The 11,557-nt window shown below is 45.9% G+C and overlaps 1 protein-coding gene across 1 annotated transcript; it reads left to right on the forward strand.

Moving 5' to 3' along the window:
- Nucleotides 1-181: 181 nt before the first annotated feature.
- On the forward strand, nt 182-9,691 carry LOC120722842 (voltage-dependent calcium channel beta subunit-associated regulatory protein-like). Its single transcript, XM_040013981.1, has 9 exons — nt 182-2,321; nt 5,385-5,530; nt 5,732-5,793; nt 5,905-6,067; nt 6,154-6,334; nt 6,416-6,559; nt 6,921-7,101; nt 7,521-7,725; nt 7,804-9,691. Exons 1-9 carry the CDS (start codon nt 2,274-2,276, stop codon nt 9,689-9,691), a joined length of 3,018 nt encoding a protein of 1,005 aa, XP_039869915.1. The 5' UTR covers nt 182-2,273.
- Nucleotides 9,692-11,557: the final 1,866 nt, after the last annotated feature.

Here is an 11,557-nt window from a genome sequence, read left to right on the forward strand (position 1 = left end):
TGTGTGTCTGTGTGTAGTTCTCGCCTCAATTCAGAGCTGCGCTCACATCATAGTTACCTCGAGCTTGTTGGTTTGTATGAGCTCTTACATAAAATATGGCTCTCACATGGTGAGGGAATGTGTGGCGGTGTTATCAGCATGTGTGAAGAATGCGGTCTTGAGCCGATGTTACACAAGCTGAACTCTGTGTAAATATTAATGGGGTGTCCGCTCGTCTTCCTTTGCTCGCACCTTTCTGCAGGAGAGGTTAGTTTACCAGATGTGAGCAGATGTTTGGGAGCTTTAGCTGAGAGACATTTGTGAGGGGTTTTGTGCCATTTCGGTGGATGTCAGCTAATCTCAGCAAAGCAGTCGACCCAGTCAACTGTCAGGCTTACATTCTTGGGGATGTTAAAGGGGAGTTACTCCAGTTTTGCAATATCCAGCTCAGCTGACTTGTTTTTGGAGGTTATTAAAGTCTGATGAATTCATGTTATCTCCATGATCTGTGGCTGCTGGTATGCAGACAGCCTTCATTACTAACCAGCGTATTTCAAGTTTGAGGGGTGTGGATGAGCTCCAGGAGGAATTCAAAAGAAGATTCTGCTGGAGTGCATTTTCTAGCCTAAAAGTCTGCAGCATCAAGCACCGGAGCCAGGGTTTTTAGCAATATTGAACTCTGTAGATTTCCATATTTTTCATCTTTTCAGTTTCTTCAGAAACCTCGCTTTTGGATTCCTTTGCCGCCTTAAAACCCCACCGTGTGCCATTTATCTATAATTACCACAAAGTCCGGCTCAAATTGTCAAAATGCCAGCTTTCAGAAACAGCTCTTATGGCGTGACGCACCACAAATGCACTGTAGCCGTGGTGTGCATCTTCATCTTATAAAGACATTAAAGCTGAACTATCAGGTTCTCTGCCAAACCATCAGCCCGCACACGCATCCCCAAATTATTTCCAGGCAATGAGTAACAATCATCACCCTAATGATATGAAGATGTAGCTGCACATTGCTGCTGTGTCATTCTCAAATTGTCTTTCACTTGATGTGGACATGACAACAGATAACATCCTGTGGTAAAAGTACGGCTGCGAGTACATCTGTGCGTGCAAGTGAGATGTGATGACGCATAAGTTGTGAGTTCTGCGAGACAGAATTACAATAGTGGTTTTAAATGGCCCATTTGTCGGGTACTATTTTCAGCTGTGCATTAATACTCTCTGGGTGCTCTCATTAATATTTTACAGCACTGATGTATGTGGTATTTAAAATAAACTCTGCCATATGCTGACTGTAAAACAAGAGCACATCACGCTGTACAATGCTGTGGCTCTCTCAGGTGTTTTTGATGGTTATAAAGTAGAGTTATGTGGCTCAGAGGCTTATCCTACCGTGTAAAAGTCTTGAGTCACCCTTCATTTCTTTTGGTTTTGGTATGAAAATGGGAAATAGGTGCAGCGATATACTGAAACAGACTGAAACGGTAGCTGGTGTAGGATCCGACCCCTACTTGCTTTACCGATCTCCTGACAGTTTCCATTCTGATGAAGCTTCAGTGAGCAGTAGATGGATCAACTGAAGGATCAGATGCATCTTTGAGGTCTTGTGTCATGTGTTTGCTGGATTTTCTTTCTCATTTCTTAAGGACATGACTTGCAGACATTGTTTATCTGCTGTAGATAGTTTTGCAGTCCTGCAACTTCTTCGTTTGTCCTCCAATTGTCCAGTTTCCTCACATTTTTAATGACACTCTGCAGACCATGCTGAGATACGCCAAGTTTTCAGCTGAAATGGGAACAAACAATGGGTAAAGAAATAAGGCGTTACTCAAGACTTTATGCACTGTTTATTTGTAAACGTTCTGATTAGTGAGGGCTTTGACATTTTCATATCCTTAGCATATCTTTAAAACTCCTTGGTCCAACAGGCTAGCCAGTCCCAAATATTTTTATTTTGCAGTCTTGATAACTAACCCGTTTCAGTGTTCAGGGTGTATACCAGTATTATAAAAGCTGCGTGATCAGAGCACCCTGCAGTGGAGTTAAATTCCCAGTCTAAATGATTGTTTCAGCCCAGTCTTGTGGGATCTTTCCACACCGACTTAGTTCTGGATTCGATGACCACGAGAAAACGACTGCGCATCTTACCAGTGATCACACTGTTTACACCTAAGACTTTTCAGCATAACATAACAGGAATTGTGTTGCTGTCTAGTAAGAAGCGTCAGCTCAGCGTGTGACATTCTTCACTTTCTCATCCTCTGCAGGGTTCACTCACACCGACCTTTACCATGAGCAATGATCTGCCTGTTCTGACAACTCTGACTGAGAGCTCCACTGTGAGTACTGTCAACACCTTTGACACAAACTGGTCAGTGCGTCCACTGATGCTGTGCTCGGCAAATTTCAGTATTGATCTAATACCAAGTAAACACAGGGCCAATATGACTGACACCAATGCTTTCAACTTATAAAGACAGCTTATGTAGGGGAGAGCAGTGTGTCATGATTTGATGAATCACTAAAGCATGTCATGCTAGTATCGATCTGATACCAACACCAGCATTGATCTGTATCAATTTAAAGCAATATTTGAACTGAATACAAGCTACTGCTGGACATAGATGGGTAACATCCTCTTGACTTACTGTCACCTGGATCTGGAACTGTATTGTTAATAAACACTGAAGCCGAATTTGACCAGAATAGGAACTGAAATCTTTAACAAACTGAAGTAATAAAGTAGCTTTTCCTGGCAACTAGCGAGATACCGGCAGACTAATGGCTCAGACAGGTCGAGCCTCTGTGTGACATAAAGGACAGTTTTCACTCTCTCCTGTCTGCAGTGGACGAGTTGGCAAATATAACATTAGAAGACATTAGAAAATATCACTAAAATACATTATTATTACTACTTTATTACTATAGTTATTTTTAGGCGTTTGGACCCTAAAAGGGTCTAAACTCACATGAATCATCAGCCCTTTCTGGTTTAATAAGCAGATAATGACGTTAGATTGAGCCTGTGATTGAAGCTGACTGAGACTGATTGAGGCTCATACTGAAGAGCCTCTGAGAGCATAGTGGAGGCAGTGAAAATCAGCTGTTTTTGCTCTTTTCAAACGTGCACAAGCTGTTTTCTAACAGGCCGCTGCTTTTCTTTGCCTCATGTTCGGAGTAAACTGGATATATTTGGGGGTTGGCTCGCTCTTCTGACAACAACTTTAAATAGGCAGCAGCAGGCTTCAGGTTTGCTTTAATAACCTTGCTGCTGCTCCTATTAAGGTCATCATCTAAAAGTTGGAGCTTCTCCGCCTCACAGTTAACTCTAAAGCTCCATAATGGCCGTCTGTCACACTTTCCTGCCGAATTAAAAAACACAAAGACTTGCAGCAGATGAATATTCTGCATGTGATGCGGGGGGGGGGGGGGGGGGGGGGGGAAGAGAAACCAATTATTTTCCCTGCTTTTTGAAGCTGACATGGGAAGAAGAGCCAGGAAAGTCTCGGTGCGGTGTGCGGATTGCTCATGTGCGTTGGCATCCTCCTCCTCCTCCTCCTCCTCTTCCTCCTCCGATTTCCATTTTTAGCCTGCAGAGGCCTCATTTCCCCTTCATTGAGAAGAGCTGGGAAATTGAATTAAGGGTCTCGCTGACGTTTCGATTAGCATCCACGGGCTCACTCAGCCAAGACAGAGTATTAATCAGAAGAACGCGGATGTACACAAGTGTGCGTCTGGATAAGAATCACTGTGAGGGACTTAAGAGAGTCTTTCAGTGTTAATTCCACTCATTAAATATTACAGCGCTTAGCTGACCGCCTAATGCCAGAGAGAGAGAGAGAGAGATCCCTCAGTGCTGTGAAGCTCAAGGGGAGAAAAATCAATTACTGAACTGTGCAGCCACCAGTTCACTGCAACACAACGTAACAACAGAGATACTGCATGTAAGCTTGTGCCTTATTGTGCTTCTGAAGGAAGGAGTTATGAGCTCCAGCTATGCCATGTGAATACAAGCGGCGCAGATTAATTTGATGTTGCGCAACCCAAATGGGAGAAGAGTACAGAGAGTACCAGTTTGACGGGTTTTTAGTGAGACGCTTTGTGTTCTTAAAAAGGGAGAAATTCAGATTTTTAAACTTGTTACTGTCAGCAGTAACACTTGTTTTTTCTTGAAGCGCAAAAATAGCTTTAGTGTTACTGTTTCATTGGTATTTGATTAACACTGCTTTTCCAGTTGCACTTTTCTCTAATATTTGTTAATAAACAATGAGATGAATTAAACTGGTCACTGGATTAAACCACGAGTCGGTAAAGTGACCCCAGCCTTTCTGTGTGCTCTGTTATCTTCTTCAGCCTCAGCTGTAACAGACATGCACACTACTGATGAGTTTCAGTTCAGATTGAGACTAACAAATCAATGGCAAAAAAATGACCCTCTCGTTATGGTGTCATAAGTTGGTTGTTACACTAAAACTTTCAAATGTAAAGCTACTCGTTATGTGGAACGGTCCTTATTAATATTACACTGTGATGTATATAAAGTGGGTCCATGGTGTAAATGTTAACACATTTGCCATACACATGTCAAAGATCCCTCTGAGCTTCTGTGATATGGTGTGTTATCCTGCTGGAAGAAGCCATCAGAAGATGGAAACACTGTGGTCATGAAGAGACGGACTTGATCAGCAACACTCAGGTGCTCTTTGGACTAAAATATCCCCCACAGTATTACATCACCAGCAACATGAGCTGTTGAGAAAAGGCTTGTGCTTTCATGTGGTTTGCACCAAATTCTGATCCTACCATCAGGAAGTCCATGTGAGCTGTAGCTTTAGTTTCCCCATTCTCAGCAGACAGGAACCTGCTTCTGCTTCTGTTGCTACGACGTGTTTAGAGATGCTCTTGTGCACAGCTTGGTTGTAAAGAGGGGGTATTTGAGTTACTGCTGCTTTCCTACCAGTTCAAATCAGTCTGGCGATGCTCCTTGGATATTTTCTCTTTTTAGAAACACTTTCTGTAAACTCTAGATCATGTTGAAAAAAAATCAGATCAGCAGTCTGGCCCCAGCAGCTACGACGGCCACTTAAAATCACCTTGTTTCTTTATTCTGATGTTCAGTTTGAACTTCATCAGATCGTTTTGACAACATCCACATGCCTAAATGCCCTGAGTTGCTTCCATGTGATTGATAATGCAGATATCTAGTCGTCCAAGCAGTTGAACAGGTGTAATTTTCTTTATTTATTTTATGGAACTTATCCAACTTTGAAAACAAACCTTGATTTAATATTTGATTAATAATTTGATTAATATAAGCAAGATGTTATAGCTGATTGCCCCTCTGAAATGAATAAAGGTTTGACCAAACGTGCCACCCTCTTTTCACGATTGCCTCCCATCAGGATGTGCCGGTGTCGGCCGGTCAGGTAGAGAACTATGTCCTGCTGTTGGTGCTGCTGAGCGTTTTCGCCGGGGGGATGCTGGTCCTGCTCTCCCTCCTGCTCCTCTTCTGTCACCGGTGCTGCATGGGTGGGCGACGCTACTCCAGGTGAGCGCTACCTTGCAAAGTGACACACTGCGTGGGGACTAGCAGGTCAGGCTTGCCTCGACGGCACTCGGGGATTACAGGGGCCGATGTGATTATGACTGCCGTGGATTAAAGCTGAAAATGAAATGGAAAGCTGCGAGGTGACGCTGCGTTTTTGCTTCCACGAGAGAGATCTGAGTAAAACTCATTTGCCTCTTTCAGAGCGAGCGATGACCCTGAGAAGACAAACACCACTTATGCTGAGGATTCTCAGCCCACGCAAGGTCAGAGCTGTGTAAATGTTTCACGTTCTTGTTTTTTTCTTTCGGTCCGCTGTCGTCAATAACTCCATTATTCCTCTCCCTTGCTGTGTCCTTGTTGTCTTTGTCACTCAGAAATCACCATTCGTCTCGATGAATCAGATGCCCTCTCAGCATCGAGCTGTCACGATGGAGAGTCAGAACGATTCATCTCCACCGGGTCCACGGGCCGCAGAGTCTCCTTCAATGAGTCTGCACTTTATGAACAGGAGAAAACGACTCAGGACAAAGGACGCAGGTACAGCTCAACTGAGCTTGGGATTTTTTATCATTTAGATAAGCTGTTTGATGCCATGAGCTCAGGCGCTCAATCTTTATGTTCAGGTACACCCTGACCGAAGGAGACTTCCACCACCTGAAAAAGGCCCGGCTGACCCACCTTCACCTGCCTCCGGCACCATGTGACCTAAAAATACTCACCATCATGGAATGTGACTCAACAGAGAGCAGCACCATAAACATCAGTGAGACAGCAGCTCCCAAGCTACCCCTCACCATCTACCAGGTATGCTTGAAATCACACATTGTTCAGTCACTGGAGCAGACTCTCTCAAGGATAACATGCGATTCAATTCTTTCTCTCCAGCCCGCTAAGAAGAGAGTCTCTGACTGGATGGGCCTTAGCCTCAGCGGGGGTCTGCCAGGAGACCGACACCACTCCGTCATCCTGGACGAGGGGCCCAGGCAGTCTTTATCAGCCATGAAACCACAGCACACACGTTCTCAGACAGTGAGTTTGACTTTTATTCACCTTCCACTGAGAATAAAAGAAATAGGTGGGTCTTAATAAGTCTTAAAATTTAAAATAAGCCTGCATTCAGTAAAAGGCAGGAATACAGTGTACAATTCAGTGCAGATTCATTTGCTTTCATCAAACATTAACAGAGCTGTGAAAATCAGCTGCCACGGGCGCTGAAAGCTGCTGATGCGCTTTGACATCAGTCATCACTGCTACTCAGTGACAAAATGACAAACTGCTGTCCCCCGAGGACTTTGCCTCTGCCCATCACAATCCATCTTAGCTCTCCCGCTTCAGCTCCTCCTTAATGTGTCACCACCACCCTCCTCGTCCTCCTCGTCTCTTCTGCCAGATGGAGGCTATTGGCGACAGGGGAGAGGCCGAGAGCGAGACGAGTCAAACTGTGGGCCAAGCTTCAGTTCTGCATTTCTTCTCCAAACTGCGGCGTCACGCCAGTCTGGAGGGGGCAGGGCCTTACTTCAGGAGGTGGAAGTTTGACACCACGCATCGCGCTGCAAGTCTCGATGCCAAAGGTTTGTGTGCATGACAGAAATGGATCACTCAGACATGGTTAGTTCAGCCAGGGCACGAAATCAGTCACAGTTACAATCCTGACAAATACGCTGGACTCTGTTATGATGACTAAAGTTGGTGGTTTGACCCCTGGTTAGTCCAGTCTGCATGCCAAAGATAGTGAAGCCCGTGTGGCTACAAATGTTATCATTTTAGATAGATAAGGATCTGTTGTCACTGATGCTCTGCTCCGTCTGGGAATCGTGCTCTCATGTATGCATGTGGATGGACACAAAAGTCCCAGATCAGAGCCATGCTGCCAAATATGTATTACTGCTGATGGGAATATCACGCTTCTTTTGACTTTAGCGGCCCTGACTGAAATAAGACTGAAAGCATGGGTAAGGTCTAACCTTCTTATCATATGAATTTCTCACAGGGTCCCCCAAGAGAAGGCCCTTTCAGAGACAGAGAGCAGCCAGTGAAACCACTGATCACACTGAAGACGATTCCTCTCCTCTCCGAGATGAGGCCATTGAATCTTTTCCACATACACCCATCCAGTCCGGTGGCCTCCAGTCACTCTCTGCAGAGTCTCTCTCTCATCCCCAAACTGCACCCACATCTTCAGTCTTCCTTAGCAGGTACACCCCTGCCCATAATACCATGACTTAACACCATGCAATTTACCAAATTGTCTGACAGTTTTCCCATCTGTGCAGGCTTAATCTGGAGGCCATGGTGGAGGTAGGTGGTAGCAGCACCAGGAGAGAAGAGTTCAGTTTGCCACCAGATCGCTGCCTCGCCCAGAGGCAAGAGGAGGTTACAGTTAATGGAACAGGAACACTGAAAGAGGCAGTCGTAGGAACAGCAGCAGGATCGGGAGGAGACGGGCTGGAGTCAGCGGACGAAGATGAGTTGTTTGGGACACAAGAAGCTGTCATTCCGGAAAGATTTGAAGACATGTTGAGGAAAGACTCAAAAACAGATGGTGCGATGGCAGACGCAAGGAAAAAGAACGAGGTAGAGCCAGATGATGGAGACGAAGTGGTGTTGGGGGCAGAAGCCAGACAAAGGACTGACTCGGGCTCATCGCTTTCCTTCATGCTTCGCCAGGAGAGCCTGGAGGCGCCTCCTTCCTTGTACAGAGACATTTGGAGCTTGCGAGCCTCTCTGGAGCTGTATGCCTCCTCAGACCAGAGCAGCACAGACCGGGAGTCCATCCGCAGCGATGCGGACAGCGTCTCATCCCTTGGCGGTGCAGGAGCTCGTTCTGGCCTCGACAGCTGCTTGTCCCAAGACCTGGATGATGAGCCTGAAGGAGATGGGGAGGGAGAGGGGTTGGAAGGGGGAACCAGAGGGGCATTGGGTTTAGACAGTGAGATGGGAAGTGGACCTGGGGGAGAGGGTGAGGGGGGGAACAGAAAGCTCCTTCAGATGGACAGTGGTTACGCCTCCATCGAAGCTCCATCCAGGGCCCCTGAGGAGATGCGACTGTTTGGGACTCCCGGTGCCCCACGAGGGAAAACGGCATCAGAGAGGAGGTTGTTTTTCACCAACTCCGGTAGAAAGGGTTCAGTATGTGAGAGCATCGAGGCCAGGCTGTTTCAGGAGGAGCTGGAGGATGAGATGGCAAGCAGCACCGAGCCAGAGGAGAAACTAAAGGAGAAACCACAGAGCGGCAGCCAAACTCTCACCCTCCAAGATTCACATCACCCTCTGAAATCTCTTCACCCTCAGAAATCTCCAGAATCGCAAACACAGCTGATGTCTCCACTTGTGAAAACAATCGCACAGCCCACCAGTCCTCACCGAACACGTCTCCGCCGCCGTGACTACAGCATAGATGAGAAGACGGACGCCCTATTTAACGAGTTCCTTCGCCACGACCCACGGTTCGACCAGCAGGACTCCCCGTTACGTTCCAGGCACCGATCCAGAGTTCACCTCCGGAAACAGTGGCAAAGACATAAGCAATACAGCGATCCTGGCTCGAGCTCTGGGGGAAGATACTCCCCGTCTTTGGAGAGGCAGAGGTTCACGCCGCTGAGGAGAGGGGACAGCGCTGGTTACCCTCTGGACACCAGATACCACAGCACCCTCTCGCGCATCGCAAGTGCTGCTGATGAAGAAGCCAGCGAGGTCGCGGCTTCTGAGGAGGCAGCAAAGGAAAGAGCAGAGAGCGCAGATCCATCACACGAAGGCGCGGCAGAGGATTCCCCACAAAGCGCTGCCAACAAAACATCCGAAGGAGACGAGGCAACAACAAAGAGCAGCTCTTGTTGTGCAGCTTCAGCTGGTGAGACCGATGGCTGCCAAGCCTCCGCAGAGAGACAGACAGCAGAAAGCACAACTTGCCAGTCTGTAACCACGGTGCCTGCACAAAAGAGCTTCATGGACCCAAGAGTTGACAACAAGAACAATAACAGCAGTCAGGCTATCCTATCAGAGGTCTCCCTGCAGGCACAGAGCAGTCTGACAGACAAGCTGGCTGTGTCAGTGGAAGAGAGGCTTTACAGCGGCCTGCGCAGCACAGAGATCAGCCAGGGGGAACCGGAGCGTGTGCTCACAGTGGCTCGCACAGCCTCACCTGGATTCAGTCCCACGTAACTTGTTAATGTCTGTTTTCCAGTCTGTTGTCTATAGAGCGCACACCCAGATAAACGGGTCCACAACAGTTCAAACATCCTCGTGTTTCAGATGTCTTAAAAAAACAAAACAAAAACAAAAAAGGACGGAAGTACCTTCTCGCTCAAGCATTTCCATTCACACCTCAGCTGTCGCTGTGATGCCCATGTGACGCGTGATAATCCCTTCCATTGGTAATCATGGGGGGGGAAAAAAAAAAGAAGAAATAAAGAATTGCACTCAACCCATCATAAGGAAACCTACATATTTTCAGACTTAACTGAATTCTTGGCATGCTACCATAGGTCCGAACATCATCATATGTGAATACTGTACAGTTTACAAAAAAGCACTTTGATGGGAAGAAAGACAATGATGGCATTTGTTCCCCCTCATTTTAAAAACCATATCCTCAAGTGTCCTTCTTGTCTCGACCATCATGAGGTTAAATGTCTGTGTGAGCTGTTGTATCAGAACAATGCTGACCATGTTGAAAAAAAGAAAAAAAAAAAAGAAACAGCTTAACAATTCTTCAGTGCTTGCAGCCCTCTCTTTCATGAACATGTCTTAAAAGTAAAAACAGATGGGAAGCACAATCCAGTCAGCAGGCGTTTTTCCATCCTCATATTTTACCCGTTTTTATTCTTGTTAGCCATCTGTCCCCTGTGCATCAATCAGGTTGTGTCCGGGAGGAGTGGAGTGAGTGCTGCTGAGGGAAGACTGACAGATGATGCTTAAATAGTGACACAGTAGCCTCTCAGGCTTTTAGACAGATGGTTTGGTGATGGGAGAGCCGATGCTGTGAGGCACGGGAGGTTGGAATAGCTCCTGCGACATTGTCTGTCAGAAAGGCAGTGTGGCAGTGGGAGTGTGTGCTTCCAAATAAAAGTTTGGCGATTTACTACATTTCTCAAAATCAGCAATGGAAGTAATCTTACTAAAAAATGAAGGCCGAGTAGGCGAAGTCAGATTCTTTTATGCCACAGAGCTCCATATTTGTTGTCTAAACATTATTACATAAACATCAGTGAGTCACACTGTTGGACTGTTCTGTCATTACAATGAGAGCAGCTACCGAGCCCCGCAGACATCATCCCGCTGCCATAAATACAACGCCGAGCACCAAATGCATCATTCTCCAGCTGAACGCTGTCCTGCCAACGCTCGGGAAAAAAAAAAGCACTGTTTACACTTGAGAGATACTCGCTTCTTTGCCAGAAAAATCTCAGCCCAATGACTTTAACCTGCATCGCACAACCATCGTAAATCTAAGCAACCCATCCAGCTGGGTAGAAAGTGACGTGCGGCTTAATTATGCAGTCCAGAGAGTCTCAGAGGCGTCTTCTGGTGGAAGTGGTTTAATACTTAAGGCAAAATTTAACAGCTAATCTTAAGATGAGAGTCCATGGGAACAAGCGTAATTATCCTCAAAGCTTTAAGAATATTAAATGCTCGCGTATGAACTGTACAGCAAACTCTCTTAGCTGATAACTGGTTTTTATGAGCTCTTCATCCAGCTAAGGGATTTTAAACTAGTCACACAATCCTGATGTTTGGTTTAAATAATCTTTGTGTTGTTGTTCTAAATAACTCCTGGGAATTATTTTTTAAATTTCCTGTGAAACTACAATTTGCATCTTTAAGGACATGTTCGTTGTCAATATATCACATTTTGTTTCGTTCAGTCCATGAGTACATCACCTCCCTTAGGAGAACCAGAAGAGACGCTACAGCAAGGAATTGATCTAATATGGAAAACTAATTATCAGGTTTTCCTCTCCTGCTTTCAGTTTGTACTCTTTGTTTTGCATTCATGTGAGAAATACTTCATTTTCTAATGCGTGATGA

This window comes from Simochromis diagramma, unplaced genomic scaffold (genome assembly GCF_900408965.1).
Source record: "Simochromis diagramma unplaced genomic scaffold, fSimDia1.1 OVJJ01000205.1, whole genome shotgun sequence".
Classification (NCBI taxonomy): domain Eukaryota; kingdom Metazoa; phylum Chordata; class Actinopteri; order Cichliformes; family Cichlidae; genus Simochromis; species Simochromis diagramma.